This window comes from Catharus ustulatus, chromosome 6, assembly GCF_009819885.2.
Source record: "Catharus ustulatus isolate bCatUst1 chromosome 6, bCatUst1.pri.v2, whole genome shotgun sequence".
NCBI classification, from domain to species: domain Eukaryota; kingdom Metazoa; phylum Chordata; class Aves; order Passeriformes; family Turdidae; genus Catharus; species Catharus ustulatus.
The window spans coordinates 62,898,736-62,921,599 of NC_046226.1; the positions used below are offsets into that span (position 1 = coordinate 62,898,736).

General features: G+C 39.3%; 1 protein-coding gene across 2 annotated transcripts; it reads left to right on the top strand.

Moving 5' to 3' along the window:
- Nucleotides 1-8,093: 8,093 nt before the first annotated feature.
- Nucleotides 8,094-21,447, top strand: LIN7C (lin-7 homolog C, crumbs cell polarity complex component). Of its 2 annotated transcripts, XM_033062861.2 has the most exons (6): nucleotides 8,094-8,175; nucleotides 13,181-13,299; nucleotides 14,392-14,463; nucleotides 14,806-15,015; nucleotides 17,997-18,156; nucleotides 18,262-21,447. In XM_033062861.2, the coding sequence occupies exons 1-5, from the start codon at nucleotides 8,139-8,141 to the stop codon at nucleotides 18,150-18,152; spliced, it is 594 nt and encodes a 197-aa protein (XP_032918752.1). In that variant the 5' UTR covers nucleotides 8,094-8,138; the 3' UTR covers nucleotides 18,153-18,156; nucleotides 18,262-21,447. The 2 variants fall into 2 exon arrangements, with proteins under 2 accessions (XP_032918752.1, XP_032918751.1); XM_033062860.2 differs by having other exon boundaries at nucleotides 17,997-21,447.
- The last annotated feature ends 1,417 nt before the right edge of the window (nucleotides 21,448-22,864 follow it).

The window sequence follows — 22,864 nt, forward strand, 5'->3', positions numbered from 1 at the left end:
TGAACAACTGGGAACTGGGACGCCCGCGGTGAGCAGAGTTCTTTCCTCACCCCTCTCCCACCTGGGACGGCTCGTGCCGCCTTGCCCCCCTGCTTCTGCAGCAGCTGCGACTGAGGGGCTGCCCTGCCCTGCTTCCATCTCGACTGTGCGGACGAGGAAAGCCATTGGTGACTGGAAAAAGGGACTGGAACTGTTTCGTTCTGTTCTGTCACTGGGTTTTTTTGTTCTCTTTCATATAGCTGATGCTATTTTTGTTTGTCTGGTGGATATATTAGTAAAGAACTGTTATTCCCAACCTATACCTTTTTTGCCTGAGAGTTCCTGAATTTCCTTTTCCTGGCAATACTGTCCCCTTAAACCAGGACAAAAGGTCACACCTGAATAGCTAGAGGATCCTGTTGAAGTGATAAAATATATGAAGGAAAAATTCTGTGGCAGTTCCAGAGAGGTGAAAAGTTATGCAAGGTGCTAAGCCCTATTAGACACTGCCTGATACTAGACAGCATCCTCAGGGAGGATGCTGAGTTCACATGAGCAATGAATACTATGACCAGAACTAGACAGACCCTACCTCCAGCCAGGTGGGGAAAAGGGAAATCAGATCTATCAGACTGTGTGGATCCCATGGTCTGGTAACTCAGGCCCACAAGAGCATAAGGATTTAGTTGACACTAAATTCCCACATTGTGGGAACAATGTCACAAGAAGCCATCAAGATATGTCTGGACAGAATCCATCTCTGTTTCAGGGATGGCAGGGGGATCCCAACAGCTGCCTGTACTGGAAGTTGAAGTGATCCTGATTGGGAATGAATGGCAAAACACTCCATTGCCCTTGATGTCATCATGTCATAAACTGATATTCCACAGTACAGCAACAAGGCAATACCGATCCCTCCCCCAGCTCATAAAAAGAGCAGTATGATGGAAACATACTGTATATATGGAAATATGTACATGGTTAGGTACCACAGCCACAAGGACAGACCAAATGACATTATGACCAGTGGCTCCAGACTTAATACAGCAAATGCTTATATTAAACTTGTTTCCAACCTGCTCTGGGCAGATATTTTTATCTCAACCCTTTGTGACTCAAGTTGGATGCCAATCAATGCTATTGTGGTTTACAAACTGTACTCCCCAATTTAGTGCCTCCACCAAGACTCTCCAAAACCACATATGACTTACTCACTTCTTCCCCTCCACCCTCTTCCCCTATCCCTCTCCACTACAGCAGATTGGAGCATTGGAGGAACAAAAGGCAAAGAGCACAGGTTGAGATAAGAACAATTTACTGGAAATAAGAAAATGAGATAAGAAAATGAACAGTAACAGCAAAATATTAATAATAAGAATATATAAAAGAGAGAGTGCAGAGTTCAACCTGACCAAAGCTACATCACCCAAATGACTCCCTCTGGTCAGGACCAGCATCACTCCACCACTCTGTCCAATATGCTTGCTCCATGGGAAGTAATGTTTTTCTCTTTAGAAGCAAGAGAAGGGGAATCCCTTTTTTCTGCCCTGGCAATGACAGGATGGGTATTGAGTAGCATCTGGGCTTTGGCCACATCTGCTCCTGCTGATCTGAGCCTAAACCAGGACAGTACCAGAAAAAGAATATATTAGGTCTGGAAACATAAAGGTTACTATGTGTTATAATGCACTGAAATTATTATATACAGCCAGCATTATTAATCCTACAATTATTTTTGTAAGTGTGATTTTTTTGTGAGTGTGATAATCAAGATCTGGAAAGTTTTCCTTATGTCTCTTTATGAAAGACTTACAGTAATTTCACGAATACAAGCCGCAGCAAGAAGACTAAAATTTTGGTGGAAACCCGGAAATGCGGCCAATATTCCGGTGCGGCTAATCTATGGACAAAAATGTGATATCTGCCCTTACCTAGTATCATGCTGGTCCAGTCCCGAGCCAAAACAGTCTGAAATCCATGGTTTCCCGTTGTTCCGACGATGAACCAATCAGAGAACAGCTTATTGTTTGCCTGTGGATGGCGGCGTTACTGAGGGGCGGGGGTTGTTATCGGGGTGAGTTACCTCGGCAGTTCAATAAAAGTGTGTGATATTTCTCTGTACTTTTTAAAGTGTTTTCAGTCTTGTGCGGCTACGGGGCTGGCTGGGCTCGCAGGGAGAGGGCTGGGGGAGCCTCTCTCCCCGCAGGGAGAGGGATGAAGCGGGCAATCGGCTCGCAGGGAGAGGGCTGGGGGAGCCGCTCAGCCCACAGGGAGAGGGGTAGAACGGCCACTCGGCTCGCAGGGAGAGGGCTACAACGGCCGCTCCCCCCGCGGGGCCGCGAGGGCTACAACGGCTGCTCCCCCCGCGGGCCGTGAGGGCTACAACGGCCGCTCCCCCCGCAGGGCTGCGAGGGCTACAACGGCCGCTCCCCCCGCGGGCCGCGAGGGCTACAACGGCCGCTCCCCCCGCGGGGCTGCGAGGGCCAGAGCGGCGCTCGCCCTGCGGGCCGTGAGGGCTACAACAGCCGCTCCTGTGCCAGCACGGAGATGTGGCTCCGCTCGGAGCTCAGCTGCCTGCCCGCGTGGCTGAGCGGCTGTTTAAAGGCAACGCGGATCCATTGGGAATGCTCGCAAAATGACCACACTATTTTTCCTGTCTTTTTCAGCTTGTAAATAAAGGGTGTGTCTTTTTTCACTTGGAAACAATGTTTCCGAGGTCAGCAGTAAGCCAGTAAGCCCCGGCGATCCCGCAATTGTGTTACTAAATGACGATTTTGTGAAAGTTCGCGGCGAACTAAAGTGCAGCTAATATTCCGGGTGCGGCTTATCTATTGACAAAGACATCAATGTTGCCAACACACCGGATATGCGGCTTATACTCCGTGCGGCTTGTATTCGTGAATTTACTGTAATGAATATTTAAATTATATTTTAGCAGGAAACATCCTCCCTTTATGAACTACTTCCTTGCAAGGTGTAGTTCAATGAAAAAGAAATTTTGGATGCCATTGCTAACTCATGCTTGTATTTGTGCAGGACACACACTGAATTTGCAGCTTCCACCCCTTTCCCACTCAAAAAGCTCTAACAAGTTCAAGTAGAAAGTAGAGCATAGTGCAGAGGTAGCTTCTGCTTTTGATCAGCCTTCCCAGAGGCTGGGGCTTTTCCACTGGAAGCATCATTGCTTCCAGTGATGAAAGCAGAAAGAGGTTCAGCATGTTTATAGACTCCTAACAAAAGGCTATTCTGCCAAATCTATTTCAAGTAGCTTCAGTTCAAAACTAGTTATTTTTTAAAGTAAACTCAAAACTTTAAGGGTTCAAATAACTTTTCGGAAAGCACAGTATTTTTTTAAGGTGCCATGTTTCCACACTGCTTTGTCTTGTAGGCTACTTCAACAAGATATTAAGCAAAACATTTGAAAGACAGACAAATGTTGCTAATACAATATGAACTTACCTCTGCGGCTCTACAGAAAGACACAACTTACAAACAGTCCTTTCAAAAACATCCCTATCCCTGAAATGAAACAATCCCTGTTTCTTCTGAAATTCACCAATTAATACAATGTCATTCCCTAGATAATTTCAATTTTGTACCAGGGAAAATGTAAACTGTGCCAGCTTAATTATTGTATTATGGTTTGCATATGGAAAATGGTAAGTTCTGTAAAATTTATGTTGGGAGTAGATTTTGGTTCTTTATGGAATTCTATACTATTTGATAATACTACTAATGTATAATAATATATAATAATATGCTGTTTTGTAAATAGAAGATCACTCTCCTTTGAAACTTAATAGTGAAGTGGGTCCTGCGGACCTTTACTACAGTATATGTTTACTACATCATACAGTAAGGTATATCTCACAGAATCAACATAATCACAGAATCAGCTACGTTAAAGAAGACCTTGGAGGTGATGCATCAAGTTTCATATGTATGAGGTCTTTCATAGACACTGTGCATTTATTAAAAAAGAACATTTGCAAGATCAACTATTTTCCTCTGAAACCAAGCAGATGCATTTAATTATTTCTGAGTATTAATTGTAATTAGCACCTAGATGCATCACTGACTTTACAATTTGTCAGTTGTGTCATCAGTAAACAGCATTTTTATCTCTAAAAAAGGGCAGAGCTTGACAGTGGCAAGATTAAAAAAAATATAGCAGCGGAGCTCTCTGTATAACTGCTACATGCTCTCACGTTTAACAGAAGTGACTAGAGAAATTCAGAGACAACTCACATAGTCAAATTTTATGTGGAAAAAATAATTCTCATGGAGATTAGGTGACATAAAATGCTGAACTCTTTTTAAATGTTAACCAATCAGTGTGAGAGAGATTTATCAGAATGCATATTCTCTAACAAGTAACAGAGCAAAAATATCTTGTGTCACATGAAGACAGAAAAAATGGTTAGTATCTGCATGACCAAAAGGTACCAAGTCTTATAAATACAAACACCTCAACTTCAACAGGGACGATAGCAATCAGTCACAGTGTGTGGCAGATCATGAAACTCATGCTGGACTAGGTCAGTGAGTCAAAGTATTGCTAAAATTGAAAATAATAATTCAACGGTTAATAATTTAAAGATATTAGATTCAGCTGTATCAATGTAATAAAATTCTACCAACATCATAGTCCCGAGGAAAAGAGATGTCTAGATAACCTAAAAATTGAATTTGCACTCTCTTCTCTGACATGAATCACAAATAAAAGTCCTGTCATGGTTAATTCAGCCTTTTAGGTTTTCTGAAAAGACATTGTTCTTCACAGACAGTAAAGAGTCCTCCACAATTTTTATAGACACATATTCTGAAACTCATTACTAGTCAATTTTATTTTTTTTTTCACATTGGTGTACTGTGTTACAAAATTGCCATTTCTTCCTGAGAGGTAACTGGGCACCTACATACCTTCTACAGCAATTAGCAAGGTAATTATTTAACTAATAACATAAATAAAATTCCTTTTGGACTTAATACTTGCCTAAAAATGTTGAAGGCTCTTTGAATGCATGTGAAAACACATATGTAAATAAATGATTTGTACTATCTATGCATGAAACACCTACTAAGTCAAGAGATGCATCCCCCACTCTTTGGGAGAGAGACCTTTCTGAGACCTTTTTTTATTTTCCAAATACTTGCCAGGATAGGGATTTTCTGACTAAAATGGTACAAAGGATTTGTCATGTTAATACTTAATCTGTCAGCATCCATTTATGGATTGAATTTTTCTTGAGAAAAATATAGCATAATATAGACTCAGCAGCTCATTCTCTTCCAGTGCATCAAGATAGACTTCTAATTTACACAGTGGCTATTTCTTTAAGTACATTTTTTTTTCATTTGAAGATAAAAACCATACTATACTTCTGCCGCAGCAATTCCTACCTTTGTAACTTAAGACACTGCTGCAAAAATCAGGCAGTCCTGCAGAAATGCAGCAGCTTGCTTAAATGTTACCTCAGAAAGGAGAAAGCAAGGGGTATGCATGGCTTTTTCTTTTTCTGTATAACCTGCAGCCCTATTTTTCTTCCCTCCATTGGGTCCTGCACTGCATTCCACTTCTTCAACTGGAATCTGAAGCCTGTCTCCTGCTAACTCTTACATCATCAACACTCTTCACAGATCACAAACCTAGAAACCCAAACTTTGTTCTGGTTTGGGTTTCTTGGTTTGTTTTGCTGCTTTTTGCCCTGCAGGTATAAATCAGTGCAAATTGCTAGAGTGATAGTTTAAGTTGGAGAATGCTATAAAGTAGACAGTGGCAGCATTACTTAAAATTTGCTTTTCAGATTTTTGTGTTCTTGTAATGCCACTGTCCAGTTCACTGGGTCTACAGGAAATTTAAAGCAGCCACTTTAACTTCTGAATCTTTAGTCTTTACTGAAGTCAGAATACTGGCACTTTAAAGATATGGTTAAACATGTATTCTTATATTTGTCCTTTGGAAAAGTCTTGGGATTTATGAAATATTGCTGAACACTCATTTTTCTCCATAGGGTAATCCGTCCAAAGTCTAGCAGGTTATTCAAAATTTCAGTCACTTCTAACAGAATGGTAGTTCCTGTACCACTGATAGAAACATCTGGAATTTATTCCAGAAGCATTCTACAATTCCGGCTGCTAAAACACTTCTTCTCACCGGAAACTAGTCTGTGAGGATTTAATTTTGTTCACCTGCAAAATTCCATTTGTATGACCTTTTCATTGAAGTACACATAAAGCATCCCTCAAACTGAGAGGAACTGACATTAAAATAAATCACAGAAAGAAGTGAGTATATCACTGCCACATTGGCAGACACTTTGAGACGTGTTGAGAACTATTCTCTTTCAAAGCAAAAAATACAAAATGCAGACAAAATCAAAGCCAAATGGGAAGAGTTATACCCTCAGAATAAATTAAGAGCATATAAATACATGTTCTTAAGTAGTCTCCTGCTCTTTTCCAGAAGAAACTCACACAGTAACTATGTCACGCTTGTACTTGCAGTGATTTAATACAGATGGTAAATTCAATACATTACTCCCACAAAGAGATTAAACTGGTGCCAAACAGGAAATATAAAGCACGCCTCCTATTTCACACACGCAGAACAATATTTATATGTCTATATATTTATAGATATAAAAATTTATCTATTAGACATAATACATATACTATTCACCATATATTATTAGATAATTTTATATTATTTATATATGTTATTATATTTATTACAACATTGTAATATATAATCCAAAACATAAAGTATAATAATCACAGAATAACATAATATTTGAGGTTGGAAGGGGCAACTGGGGATCATCCAGTCCAAGCCCTGTATCAAAACAGGATCACCTAGAATAGGTTTACATAGGAACTTGTCTAAGTGCCTTTTGGATGTCTCCAGAGAGAGACTCCATAACTTCCCGGGGCAGCCTGTTGCACTGCTCTGCCACCCTTAAGATAAAGTTCTTCCTCATATTAAGGTGGAACTTTCTGTGGTTTAGTTTATGGCCATTGCTCCTTGTCTGGGCACCACGGAAAGATCTGGCACCACTCTCTTCACACCTGCATATTTATATGCATTGATGAGACCAATTCTCAGTCTTCCCTAGACTTAACAGGTCCAGCTCTCAGTGTCTTTCCTCCAGATGCTCCAGACCCCCACACTTGCTTCATTAGGCTTCTCCCTGACCAACTCTCCAGCCTACCAAGGTCACCCTGAATGGAGCAGAGCCTTCAGGTGTATCAGCCATTCCCCCAGTTTTGTAGCAAACTTGCTTAAGGTGCATTCCATCCCTTCATCCAGGCCATTGATAAACAGGTTGACTGGACCCAGAACTGATCCCTGGGGAAAGCTGCTGAGTGCAGGCCTCCAGCTGGATTCTACTCCACTGATCGTGATCCTTTGAGCTCTGCCCTTCAGCCAGGTCTTGATCTGCCTCACTGGACATTCCTCTAACCTGATTTCCTGAGCTTACCTATGAGGTGATGTCATGGGAGACACTGGTGCGTGCAGAAAAATCCCGCTGTGAAAAGTCAGTGTCCACGCAGGAGACAGGAGTCCTGCAACTTTACTCGAATAAATGGAGAGAGACATAGTGGACCTAGTGGCCTATAGGGCTCTCTCTGCCTTTATTTGAATGAAGTTGCAGGACTCTTCTGTCTTCATTGTGGACACTGGCTTATCACAGCGTGTGAAAACGTGAAAAAATGTGTCACTTTTGACATAGTGTCAAAAATCTTACTGAAGTCTAGGTAGAAAACATTTTTCTCTATACGAGGATATATATGTACGTATATTTAACATTATTTACATATTTAACATATGTATATATCCCATCTCCAGGGGCACTCCGGGTGCACAGAAAGAGCTGCCCTCGCAATGTAGTGTTTTTAGCGTGTAAACAGTCCTCAGTCACGCCAAAAAAGCCGGAGAGGACATTTTCTAGTGAAATTGCCATCAGAGTCCAGAGGAATGATGCCCCGGAACACCGAGGGGCAGTCAGGCAGCTGCCAGCCTGTACTGTCAACGCAGCCTGTCAGGCAGGCTGAGGGCACCGCCCCCACGGCGCTTCCCTGTCACGGCGGCGGCACCGCCCCGCCCCGCGCCCTTTCCGGCGGCGTCGCGTCACTTCCGCCGGCGCGGGCAGGACGAGATGGCGGCACTGGGCGGGCCGGTGCGGCTGGAGCGAGGTGAGCGCGGCCGTGGCCCCCACGGGCGCTTCTGCTGCTCTCTGCTGTGGGCGCGTAGGCAGTGGCGCTGGAGCCCCTGGCCCGGCCTCCGTCACGCAGCCGCAGCCTATCCCGAGCCCCTGGCCGGTCACCCCCATTACCAGGCCAGGCCCAGCCCGGCCCAGACCGTGCTGCCGGTACCGTGCTGCCGCAGGAGCTGAGCCCCTCCTGTCCGCCGGGCGCAGCCGCAGCTGATTTGAACAACTGATTTGAAATGAAGAGGCTTCCATCACTTCTGGCTCTTTCGAGCCTGTTGATGGGACCGACCTCTTCGGCTTTGCTTTGTCCAGCCCTCCGGAGGTTTTTCTCGCGTTCCAGTTTGCGGCTGAGTTTCCGTGGGTGCACTCTGCAGCTGTGTCTGCTCTGCCTTCGCTGTTGTTAAACGCTTCAGACAGCTCTTACTCAGCCTGTAGTCTCTTGGTTTCTGTTTGTCTCATGGGAAAACTGCATCTTGAACCCAGCAGAATTCTAATTTCAGTTTGTTAGCCGTGTGTTAAGAATAATAATTTACTTCTTTTATAGAAGACAGCTGATGCAGGCGTCCCTCTACACTTGTTCATGATTGGTGTCTATTGCCCTGTCATGTTTATGTTTTCATCCTATTTTTCCAGTGTGTGGTCTTAATTTGTGTTGTTAGTACATGCAGTGTGTAACTGAAATTAAGAGCAAAACAGATAAAATATAGAACCTAGTTTGGTATTTTTGTGTAGTATGTTTGTGACATTTATCCACAGTTTTTAAGAAACGATTATAAATTTCCTTCAATGTGATCATCTGGTAAGGTCCACAGATGCTTGTGTAACAATATAGATTGGTGTGTTGGTATGTATTTAGGACAGTAGAGATTGGAAAATGAAATTTACATTGGAAATTGTTACTCGTAATTAGAAAACATGTGTTTGAAAAGGAAAACAAGTAGGTGAAGTATAGGTGATTGAATGATCTGACTTTTCTCACTACCATTCCTGCTAGGACCACCACTTTTGCTCACGGTGCTAGATGTATTTTTGTAGGTATATAACAAACTACCTACCCACTTTATTTTTCTGGCACTATCATGTTACCTAGTGAAGAACTCAGTTGTTTTTTGCTAGTCCTGCTTCTCATTCCACAAGGGAACCGCTTGTAATGTGTGAGTTGGCTTGTAAATAATGAGTTACGTAAGGTCTTTGCTTCACACTCCGCAGCTCATCTTCTCTCTACTCCAAAGCTAATTAGGGCAGCTGCTTCAGCAATGGATTAGTTGCGTTTGGAAGGTCTGGAGACTTAAGACTCAGGTTCTATCCTTCACCTCGTTAGTCTGCCACTATGCTCTGTCCATGAAAACAAGCAAATCTGCAGTTATTTAGGGATCGATGAAACAAAAGAGCTATTTGGTCTTCAGGCATATTGGTCTTTTTTAAAAAGAAGAAAAAGAGCACCTTATAACGGACCTACAAAAGCAAGAGCTTTGTTTACAGAAATAAGTAACTGTTAATGGTGTGGAGTTGACTGCACAACCTGATGATGAGTCATAATTAGCTCGAACCTCACTAATGTTGTTGGCATATGGCATAAGAAAAGAGAGAATAGTTTAGAAAATGAGCTGATTTTAAATCGTTACCTTATGCTTACCACCAAGGCAACTGGAAATTCTTGTGCCTTTTCTCCTCCACCCAGTTTTGCAAACACCACCACCCAAATTCATTAGAGGGTAGGAATGAAACAACAGCTAACATTTCAGTTATTCTTACAGTTTAGTGATGACATGTGCTAACTCTACATACAGCTTAGGAATCTGGAATACTTGAACATAGGTAGTGGATGTGGTTAATCAGGACTGCCTATAAGGATGCTGTGGTTTTTTCTCTTTCTGTGTTTTGGTCACACATGCTTGGAGTGGTAACATCTTGATGACTTTTTTCGGCCCACATTCTTTTAGATTAAATGCTTCTTTTTTTCAGGATTTCAATCTAGTATCCGTGATCACAAAAAATGATTTGTGAAAAAAAACCAACTTGGTATAAAAAGGAAGAAAAGGTGAAAAGAAAAGTAACCTTTCCATTATGTGTGGATTCATTTTTACATTTAGTTTAATGGGTTACGTTTTTTTAATTGTCTACCCCTGGAGTTACATCTGCATCAATCTTTGTTGAAATCCCTCATTGGAACACTTCTGTACTATTCATTTTGGTCTCTGGTGCTGAACAGTTGGCTAAGCTATAGTATTTATGTTGTGAGGGAGACAGCTTTCAGCTGATCATATTCCAGTTAGTAATTCGGGAGGAAGCAACACAGTAGTCAACAAGCTTTTATTGAAAAACGAAAGAAGGTGTGTTTTGCCCCTTACTCCCAGCAAAACTCTTTTTTCCTAAAGCAATATTGCTGGGATAAGATTGAATATTCAGCTTTTGACTTATGGTGCACAATGCATTTCAGTAGAAGAAAGTTCAGTTACACTTCCGCACTGGAATAATGGGATCCTCTCAGTAACATACAATGGAACAACTGTTGGGAGCAAAGTGTCCTGCTGATGAGATCTATTGTCTCTATCTACCTGAGTAAGTGGTGTGGTGTGATAAAAGATCTGTTGAGTACTGAGGATATAATTTTCATGCTGTATCTGACTGCTCTGGGTTTTTACTTTATAAGCAACAGTTTGATCCTTTGATCTGAAAACACTTTTCTATTAAAGTGTGTCCTCTGCTTTAGTTTCATCTAAAATGAATCCAGTTCAGTTTCACTTTTTGAAAAGCTGATTCTTAGTCTGTTCTTAGTCTGTAGTTAATGAAAGGCGTGGCTGGTTCCCAAACAAACCAGTTTTACCTTAGGGTAAAAAGTACTGTATCATTAAATGTTTTGTCTGTTAAGAGAGACAGGTAGGAAGCATATCTAAATTAATGACAAAATATGAAGGTGAAATTATCACATGGAATTCTGGTGTCTTAATTTCTGCAGCTAATTCTTGTATCAGTACATTGCTGTCAGCATTTAAAATTTCTTGCCAAACTGATAGCAAGTTTGTACACCTTACATCTTAATGTTGTTCATAGACTGTAGGCTCAAGAATGGCTATGTGGAACTGTAGTCTTTATGTGCATGTAATAATCATTTGTCTGAAAGCATCTCCAAGTATTTAAATGATAGCAGTGTATGTGCAGATTTGCTAGACATTTCTCATTAACACATGGAGTGTTGTTAGATTGGAAGTGCTGTGATTGCCATTTGATCATACTACTTCAAGTTGATCAGTGGGCTACTTCATGAATTGAGTACTTCATGAATCAGTACTGCTGTTGCTGAACACAAGGGTTACTAAGAATGGTTTGGTGATTTTTGCATCATCTAGAATGTCTCTAATTTCACCAACTGTTTTGAATTTTAAATAAAATACAAAATATGTATTAGGAAATAAGCTTTAAATGTGGTTGGTTTTTTAAAATTTTGCTATTATACAAATAGCAAATATGCATGCCTGTGTAAAATGTGTTCTCTCTAGAACATGGGATTATTTGTAGATAATTTAGGATTTGATATTGCTTTGCTTTAGATAACTGAAGCTTGTAAAGCTTGGCAATGTTTGCCAGGAAACACCAAGTTCTCATGGCACATGGAAACATTAACTATCATCAGAAGTAATTTGAGTCTTATGGCTATATTACTTGACTGTTTTTCCATTAAGGTTTTGTTTCCAGTCCCTGGATGACCAGTCTGGGTGGTTATGGTATTCCTTGTTTAATCAACTGCATGACCTGGTCTCAATCTAGTAGTTTGTAAGATGTGTCTTATAATTCATGTGAGTGGACAGTACATTGCCATGGGCTATGTCTTGCCAGTGCACTTCACCCTAATTTCAGAACATGCACCCTTTTCATCCTGTTATATAAGCACTCCCATTTTACAGTCATATTTTAGGAGTTCATGGCTATTGCATGTCCTCTGGGCCTGATGTCATGCCATTGAGTAGATGTGCATTCAGATGAAAAATGAGTACCTAGAGGTTAATTACAGAAAAAAGGAAGTAATGTATTTTGGACATAGCAGTATCCCAGACTTCATCCCATAATAAAATGATCTGTGTATTATTTTATATAGTAGATTAATCACTGCTTTTTTGTCTTTGTGATAATGAAAGTATTCCTTTCTATCTGCTTTTCTAAGAGACTGTTCCAGTTCTGTTCAAAAATTCTGTGTTTCAGAATAATCACTTATGTAATAGTTTAGAAATACAAGGGTTGTGAATGTGTTCTACTCTTCTGGCACTGTTAAGAGAATGTCTCATTGCATTTGATGCTTATCTGGAGTCATAGTGGTCTGGAATCAAATCCTTCATGGACTTCAGTTTCACGAAGCAACATTAATGAGCAAATGGGCAATGTGAACTCTTAGTAACAAATTTCAAGGAACTGCAAGAGGTTTGAGGTTCAGGATTCTAGTCTATGGAGATAATGTCTCTCAGTACTATCAAACGGAGTTCTGTTGGATTTTATAAGCGCTTGAGGCGGGAAGAGCAACAGGCGAGATAGTTCTCAGCCCTCTTCTGTGGGAAGTATTGAGTTTACCTTATTGAACTAAGTTTTAAATATAAAAGCAATGTTCCACAGGATATTTAATAATATTATAGCTGGTGTTAGCAAAGTGCCACCCGTAGAGTATTATGAAGTATACAGTACCAGTACTTTCAATACACATACTGATATTTCAGGAAAAATTGGATTGTCTTTGCAATGTGCATGTCTCAGTGATAGCTCCAGATATGTTATAGGGTTGCTCCTATGGTTGATTTATAACAGGCTGAAAGTATAGTGTTTTGTTGTAGCATTTCGTAAATGCTTAGTTTTATGGATAATGAAACTTAAAGCATCATTTTAGTATGCAAATACACATACACAGACTGCTCCATTAATTTATTTTTAATAAAAAGCCCCAAAGACACCTTGAGATTCCTCAGGCATTCCTCATTATGAGTGCTTTATTTTTTTCATAGACATCTGCAGAGCAATTGAATTGCTGGAAAAACTACAGAGAAGTGGAGAAGTGCCACCACAAAAGCTACAGGCATTGCAAAGGGTCCTTCAAAGTGAGTTCTGTAATGCTGTAAGAGAGGTAAGTTAACTTGATGTAAGCAGTTACCTTCAGTTAAAGACCAGTATGATTTACTTTTTCCTTTTTGTGCTTGGTGCAGTAAGCTGATTTTGAAATTCATGAAGCCATATTTAATTTACAGAGCTTAATAGCACAAGCTTTATTTTTGAGTAATTTCGAAATAAAATAATTTGGGACACCATCGGTATATAAAATAATGGCTTAGTAGCAAATCACTTCTTAAAGGTTATTTTGAGAATCTGTCCTTACCAACTGGATAACATCCTGTTAGCTCCCAGTATGTAAGAATAGACAAAATACCAATTGCCTGTGTTATTTTTAAGCCATCTTTAGGTGGAGTCTTGTGCCACCTCATTTTCATTCCAGGTATTCTTTTGGAGACTTTAGGGTGATTAGATGTGCCTTGCTATTGCTGTTGCTTATGTTAATACTAATTATAACAGCTGGAATGATTGTTAAAAATCTGTTTGTAGACGCAGGTGTCATCTTGGTGTTTTCATCCTTTTGAAAACATTGTACTTACTGCTTAGCAAAGACCAATGGTTGGCAGGGAGATTAGAAGATGTGAGTTAGCCTTCAGTGAAAGCACCTCCTTAGCATTAGTATTCTTATTGTCTCTGTGTTTTCAATCCTGTTTTTTCTTAAGATATTCAATTAATTGCTAAAGTTGAAGAAAAATTTGGGAGTTTGTGGGGAGGGATGGGTTGTCAGCAAGGCCTTGAAGAGCTGCCTTTAAGTGTTTTTGCATGCATCCATATTGAAGAGTTCCAGCTTGAATCAAGCAAGAGAAAATAGTCATCATGCCTCAAGTCAGGTGTGCATGCCTAGCCTTAAGCATTTCCAAAGTCCTGGTGAAGTCTGAATCCTGTGGAAGGAGGGAAGATTTGGGTTGAGACTGAGCAATACAGGTGCCAAGAGATTTGTTTCTTCATAGAATATTAGGTTGCCTGTTCTTGTTGTGAATCAGGGAGTAACATTTAGAGGTGTGCACTTTTAATTTACAGGATTTTGAGTTGCACATGATATTTTGTTACATTACTTAAGCAAAAAAATATCTTTTTTTCTTATACTGAAACTGTTTCTTCTTTAAAGGTGTATGAACATGTATATGAAACTGTGGATATCAGCAGTAGCCCAGAAGTTAGAGCTAATGCAACAGCAAAGGTAAAAGTCAAACTATAACTTGCAAAAAATATGTAGTTCATTACTTCAGAGGCAGATTATATAAAATCCAGAAGGATATTGTCTAGATGCCTGATAAAATGGATAAACTTGACAGCTTATTAAAAGGTTTAACAAGACTTGTTTTTAAATTTCTTTTATTTCAATTTTATTCTTGGAGTTCTGAATTTTTCATAATAGTGTTTGTATGTAGGGAATTAATTGTCTCATTTGTCTTAACATTTAAGTGCTTTGAGATAAAATACATTTTCAATCTGCTCACTGTGTCTAGCTAAAGGGACTGTATTTAATTTCTTATAAATGAGAAAATCTTGTTTTTCACAGGCCACGGTAGCTGCATTTGCTGCTAGTGAAGGTCATTCTCATCCCAGAGTGGTTGAACTACCCAAAACTGAAGAAGGTCTTGGCTTCAACATTATGGGAGGCAAAGAACAAAACTCTCCAATTTATATCTCTCGAATTATCCCTGGAGGTATAGCCGATAGACATGGAGGCCTGAAACGTGGAGACCAGCTGCTTTCTGTAAACGGAGTGGTAGGAACTGGTTTTCTCTTTTCTTTATGTAGCAGTAACTGCTTATTTCCGCTTGAGGGAGCACGGAGAACACACATGGCACAAGCTCATTTTGTCTTCTTGGCGAAATGCTTTCTTTTTGTCCTCAGGAAACAAATTTGCTTAGGTTTCTGTAGAGTTGTGTGCATTGAGAGTTTTAGGATTATGCTTTGGTTATCTGTCTCAAAAAGGAATTGTACTATCTATATCAGTATTTCAGATTCTGAGGAGTTATATAAATGTAATCAAAGAATTTTGTAAAATACAAACTGCCTTTTTCATCAAAGTTTCATGATGCATATTTTTACTAATAGAGTTTTCTGCACCTTCTAAAGTAGGTATAAATTATGCCATGTTGCTTTTGACTGACCAGATTTTCATTTTTCCCTGTAAAAATGCTACTGCCTGATGAAAGCTGTAATGAACTTGAACTGCTAGGTAGTGTTACCTTGCATGGTACTTTTTCTTTCCACTTAACTACACTGAGCTTCATAACCAGGCTTTTTACTGTGTTTTAAGAAATACATGTCTAAAGTGCTGATGTGGATGTTTTTTAGTAAGTATCTTCTTCTGAAGAAGAAACAATACAAAAAGTAAAACAAAGGCTGGAAAGAAAAAGTTATGAGCAGGCTTTGACTTGAGACAGCTTTCAGTCAAATGCATGTAAATATCTCCCAAATACTTGCTTTTGTTTCCAGAGAGAGGCTCTATGAAGGCTTAAAATGATTATTTTAATAATCACCTCTGTAAACCAAATTTTATTTTAAGACTTAGGGTCAAACTAGATTCTGGGGGTTTTTGGCTCCTGAAAGGAATAGTGACTGGGTAGAGATACTGGGTATCTGTACTCTAGGAACTCCTGACTAGCACATATCTCTGACATACTTGGCTGCTAACTATTACCTGGGAGTCCAGCTGTCCTTTCCAAGAGGCATAAAAGAAATCATAGCTGTAATGATGCAACTGTCCTTGCCTTAGCCTTTTGTTATTAGGAAAGATTGAGAGACTGGTGCAAAACTGTCTTCAGATGAGTCCTTACCCACAGACTTTCTTAAAGACAGCAGAACTACCACTCCACTCAAAACTGAGCCTGATCATCAGGCAGTTGGTATAGCTAACAATGACTCTTATGTGTGCATGCACATGTATTAATATATATAGGCATTGTAAGAATATAGTGAGTGCATAAATTGTTGTTAAGAGGGCTAATGTCTCAGAAAAATCATCGTAATCTGGTATTTACAGATGGAATCCTGTCATCATAATACATGACAGGCATTTTCTTGTGATTTTAATTTGTACTTCAGTAATAGTAATAAAGAATACCACTGCCAAGACTGCAGCGAATATGACTGAAAAACAAGTTTATTTTTTTCAGGTGGGAGATTTTGAGTGTACTCCAGAATTTTAGGTGTTTTGATAGAATTACAGTAATTTCACGATTACAAGCCGCACCTGATTATAAGCCAAACTTCCGGGGTGTTGGCAATGTTTAGTTCTTCCTCCATATATAAGCCACACCGGATTGTAAGATGCACTTTTTGTTTGCAGTGAGCATCTGTGTGTAACTTTCACAAAGTTGCCAATTAGTAACAGAATTGCGGGGTTTACTGGCTCGGCTCAGGACCAGGTGGGCTTGGCCCACTTGGAGCTACTGATGGGGCCAGGTGGCCCAGCTCGGCGCTGCAGCTCAGTGGGGTTGCTCGGGGCTGGCTGGGCGGCGCTGCTGCTGGGCTCGCTCACCCCCGCCCACTGCCTGCATCGCCGCCGCTATGTTCGCTTGCCCAGGCTCCGACTTGGGACTGCTGCAGGCTCGCACTTCTGGGTTGGGAAATTTCCAAACTTTTGTTCATATATTGGCCGCTCCAGATTACAAGCCGCAATTCCAGGTTCGAACCAAAATTTTAGTGAAAATGGTGCGGCTTATAATCTGAAATTATTACTCCACAAGCCTTTTATTGCCAGTTTTGAACTGAACAGCCTACACATCCACTTGAATAACAAAAATGAAAACATTCAAATGTGTGTGTTGTCTTAGTCTGATAGAAGAGAAATAACTTGGGGTTTTTTTAACTGTTGTTTTTCTTTCTGTAAGTAACTTTATAGTTACGGGGAAACCCTCCAATCAACAGGTACATCACCTGCCTTCTAGCTTCTAATAGCACCAGTGGGAGGTAGGCTTGGAGTAGTCCCGTCATTGTGTTTAATTGGGAGAAATAAGTTTTGCTGATGAAATATATGCTGACCAGGAATTTATGATTGGATGCACTTTTTGAGAACCGTTGCTTAAAAATTGTAATTAGATGAATCTAATATAATTCTAAGAAATTCTGAGAGGTTTTTTTTAGTAACACATTTTTATTCTGGTCTTCCTCAGCTGGGTTAGGCTACTGATAATCAGTTTAGAGGAAATGAACTTGAATGTCTTGGGTTTACTGAGAGACATGTAGAGCACTAAGATAAGCAGCACATTACATGTTAGTTGCTCCATTGCAAGCATCCAGTATGCACTGTTTTGCCTTGCTGTGATGCAAGGTAGCATCAAGTAGGCAGCTATCTTGCAGTTGTCTCTGGCAATTTATTAAGCGAATTGAGGGCACCTGCTAAATTTAAAATGGATGCAAATGAAGAAAAATAATACTAAATTTTAAGTAAGTATTCTCCTGAAGCTTTTGGTTTTTAAGTGTAATTTCATAATTGACTAAGGTTATTGTTGCAGAATTTAATTGCTCAGCATAAATCTAAACTAGATTTTTGTACTATTCTTTTACTTAATACTAATCAGCATTTTTATTATCACCTCTCTTGGTTTGTTGAAACATAAGTCCTGAAATTGTCTTGAAAATAGAGTACATATAAATAAATACATAAATATAATTGTTATATAGAACTGTACAAAAAAAAAGAAAAAATCTGTTTTCAGTTTATGTCTTTACTAATAATAAATGGTTTATACTTCACAGAGTGTTGAAGGTGAACACCATGAAAAAGCAGTAGAACTGCTGAAGGCAGCTCAAGGAAAGGTTAAACTAGTTGTGCGATACACACCAAAAGTCCTGGAAGAAATGGAGTCAAGATTTGAAAAAATGAGATCGGCAAAACGAAGGCAGCAAAATTAACACTGTATGCAGTAACTTAAAGTGAAAATATATATTTCTTTTACATTTTATAGTTTCTTTGTGACTCAGTTGATCCAATGCCTTTTATAAGACCCTGTCCTTTTCATAGAATCATGGAACTATTGAGGTTGGAGGGACTAGATCTAGTCCATTCCCCATTACCCAGCTCAGAGGAGGACCAGCTAGACCAGGTTTCTCAGGAGTGTGACAAGCTGGCTTACTAGTCATCTCTAAGGATGGAGACACCAGAAGATCTCTGGACAGTCTGTTTTAGTGTTTTGCTCTCCCTTACACTATGAAGAGCCACTTCTAATTTTAAGTAGAACTTCTAGTATTTCTACTTGTGCCCACTTCCTCTTGTCCAGTCTCTAGATTTACTGGGAAGAGTTAGTCTCTTCATTACTCCTCCCTTTCAGGCATTTACACAGGTTGGTAAGATCACCTGAGCCTTCTCTTCTCCAGGTGAGAGAGACAATCCCAGTTCTTCCAACTTCTCCTTGTCTGTAAGATAATCACCTTTGTGGCCCTTTACTGGATTCACTCTTGTATGCCCATTTCTGTATTAGACTGGGGCCAAAACTGGACCCAGCACTTGAGTTGTGTCTCTTGAGGACTGAGCAGAGTGGAAGAATCCCCTCCCTCAACTTGCTGGCAGTGCTCTTTTCAGTGTAGACCAGGAGGCTGTTGGGCTTGTTTGCTGCAAGGGCACGTGGTGGCTCGTGGCTTGCTACTGTTCTCTGCAAGGCTGCTTTGCAGCTGGTCAGTCCCCCAGTCTGTACTGGAGGATGAGGTTATTCCCCCTCAATGTAAGACTTTGCACTTTTCTTTGCTGAACTTTATGAGACTCTTGTTTGCCCATTTCTCCAGCCTGCTGAGGTCCCTTTGAATGGTTTGCTGAGAGTGTGATCTGCCCCATCCTCTGGGTTGTTAGTAAAAACATGCAAGAGTGTGGACCCCAGTGCAACCCCTGGGGTGCATTGGCAGTGACTGGCATCTGGCAGGACATTTTGCCCCTGATCACAGTCCTCAGCAGTTCAGCCAGTTTCAGAATGTCTTCAGTCTCCATGTGCTTCACAGTTTAGGAGAAATGTGTAGGTTTAGAATGGCCTAAAATGCCCTGGAAAAGCATGTATGGTGATGTTTCTATTGATTTTTTTAATGTCTTGTGTCAGACTTTTAAGCAAGAAAGTGAATTTACAGATTATTCCAAGGCATTTAATAGACATAGTTGTACAATCAGCATCCTTTTTTCCCTGTTTTCTTTTGACATTACTTAGCACAGAATCTGCCAGGAGTTTTGTTAACTGATTTTTGAAAAAAAAAAATTCTTATACAGCAGTATTTTGGCACTTTTCTTAAAAATATGTTGTATGTCAACTACAAAACGTAATCACAATTTACTGTGTAGCTGATTTTGTAATGTTTTTGGTAAATACATTGTTTTTACACTTCTGCTAAATTATAATTCACTACTCTGGAAATTTTATTACCTCTCCTGTAAATAATTTGCAGTTGGTGTTTTTATGTAAGGATGTTGTAACAGCCAACATTTACAAACTTGCAACAATAATTCCTGTAATTTACATTATTTTGTACTAATTTTAAAGCAGTTATGGGGAAAAACATGATTGCTGTATGTAGTTCTGGATTGACTCTAGATGTATTTTTATATTGAGAAACAGAAGATATGTAAATGCAGTGCAGAAGAAACCCAGATGTTTCCCTGACTTTCTACTGTGTAAAAGAATTATTCATCTTAATTGTCATACGATTCTTGTCTTTCTAGTATCTTCTATTGTAGTCTTACTTGCATATTGAATGTATTGGTTCTGGAATTGTAAGTACCTAAATTACTGATTGTTATTGTTATAAGACCAAAATATTCTGAGTCTTACATGCCAGGTTACTGTGACATGTGAACTTGTCTGGGGCTTTATTGCTGACTGCTTTTGGCTTGGAGGGTTCTTGTTTGTATTACAGAAGTACTACATCGTGATAGGTAAATAAGGAATCTCCATCTGTAAACAATTACTGTCTTATCTCATGTATTCTTGATGGCATGGATTTTGTGTACCATTTTGAAAATTTTTTGACAGAGATCCACTTTTTGGAATCTAGCAGGTTTGATGCTGTACTTATATAGTATAGGGTTTGGGCTTCACCTTTTGAAGAATTAGCTTCATTGCCTACTGGGTATCAGTTCACTTGTGTGGCAGCTATGAGTACATCCTAACTGACTGTTAGTAATTTGATTTTGAGAGGCTTAAACTGAAAAGTACAGTTCTTGCTACATGGCTAATCCCTAGTTGTATTTCATGTGAACCAATATATGAAAGAAAGGAAAAGGCTAGTGAATGACAACTTGAAGCTTGTGCTTTGTCAGTTGATCTGTTTGGGGAAAAAAAAGTGATTGCTATGGGCAAGTGAGAAAAAATGTGATTGCTTTCTGCATGTTTGTAAGCATGGTAAGCCTGCAAAGAGAAGTTTGGGAGATACTGGTAATTTGAAAATGCAGTATAAATATTTATCAGTTAGATGATATTGAGCACTGAATTGCATGGTTGGTTTTATGTCATAGGTCTTTTTCAAAAGGCCTCATGTTACTGATTCAACCATGCTGTTGAATTGTATATTTTTATGGAACAACTAACATTTAAAGTATTGAGACCAAAATCACTAGTTAGACCAATTGTGAGTGTGTTTTGTTTCAATTGTTAATTAGTAGAGATGTTATAGAGCTATATATAAATATATATATATATTACAGAAAGGTATGGATAGAAGATAGGAATGTTCATTTTACAAATTAAATCCTTTGTAATACTGAACAAAAAGTATGTTTTGTTACTCTAATGAAATATTTACTGCAGTTAGAGCTATTAAATGCAGTACCGTTTTCATTCTGAATTGTAGCATTTGGTTATGGTTTGTCAATTACTACTAAATGTGGAGAGGTGTATCTGGGCATATAAATAGTACATTAGAATTTGATAAAATGTTTTTAAATTGCAGTAACAAAAAAATCAGTAACAGTCAGCTAATTAATAATCATCTTTGATACTATGAGAACCCTTTAATAATAAAGAAAGGGTCAATTAAAATACTCCAAGATCTCTGTTACTACTGAGCAGTGCCTATACTGTGTTAATATGCAGTCCCTACACACTACTCATACTTGGGTATACAAAGAAATTCAGAAGAGATATCATTTCTGCAAGTAACTTCTGCTTCTGATGCTGCTGTGAAGGATCTTTTGAGTTTTATCAACAGAAAAATAAAAACTCAGTTTTACCCATGTGTTTGTGTATTTTTCTTCTGACTTTCCGTTTTGAGTACAGGCTACAAACTGCTTTAATTGGCTTTTTATAGTCTCTAGGGCATAATGCAAACATCTGCATGAGAAACTTCAAATCTGTGATTAGTTCATCTCCCGGTTGCTTTTGAATCTCCCCTTTTCTACCCAGTGTTTTGTGATTTGCTGTAGAAAAGGAGTGCTATAAAGTGCCTATAATAGTTTGAACTTTTTGCATTTTTGAGAAGTCAGCTGCATGAACTCAAAGATGCATATTATTATGAGTCAGATACTATCTTTTAGTTGTTTGAATCAAGTATCTCAAGTAATGAGGTACTGAATTTCTGTAAGTCCTTCAAAGGACAACTTGTACGATTGTTAGCTAAATTTTTCTGGAGTTGTGAACTGAGATTAACATAGGAGAAAATGCTTCAGTTTTGAAAGTAAAACAAGTTGGGGTTCTGTTGATTTTTTTTTTTTTTTTTTTTAATTTAAGTAGGCTGGACTGTGAATTGAAAATACATGGAGAAATATTATTTGAAATTTTGATATAGATGATTGTCTTGGTTTGAAAGACAGGTGTTCGTTAAGAAAGGCAGAAGCCTCTCTCCAAACGGACAATGTAAACACCCAAACACCCTCCTTCCAAATTAATATAATTTTGAAATTAAGGAGCTCTCAGGCAAAGATATGGGAAGAGGAATAGCAGTATAGCACATCTTTACTAGGAAAAATTAAAATAAAAATACAGTAATGCAAAAAAAAAAAAACCAAAACCCTAAACACTGACAGAGTCAGAGTACAACCTGACACCCTGTCAGTCAGGGTGTTGGTAGCACTCCCACTAAATGGTGACTGCAGTTCTCCTAGAGTGACAGACATGGTTCAGCTGAGACAGTGGTTCTGCAGAAGGGTGCAGTTTTCCTCCAAAGGTCCAGTGCTGATGTGGAAAGGTCTGTTTTTCCTCTGGAATCCAGTAGAAAAAGGCTGCTTTGGTGTCTTAAATCTCAGTTTTTATCTAGGTAGGAAATGCTTGGCTCCTCCCCTGGGTGGAGCATCTTCCAATGGGGTGATGCAATTTTATCATGCAATGGGACTCAACGGGCCATTAGTAGAAGATACCTCCTGGAGGAAGGATGAGTGGTGAAAAAGGTCAAGAACACTGTCCTGGTTTTAACAGATGGTAATAGAATACATACTTTTGGTCACGTCCTGCATTACAACCCAAGACAATGATAGGTAACACTTGACTTGGAAATAAGTACACATTTTCAGTTTTCTTTTAAAAAGAAATCATTTCCATGACCTATCTTACGATGTTGAAGCAAGTCAAAAACTAAGTTGGAATTGAATTGATGCAAAGAAAGGGCGAGACCATGGTTGGTAGATGAACATAGGAATTGCAGGGAAATTGCAGATA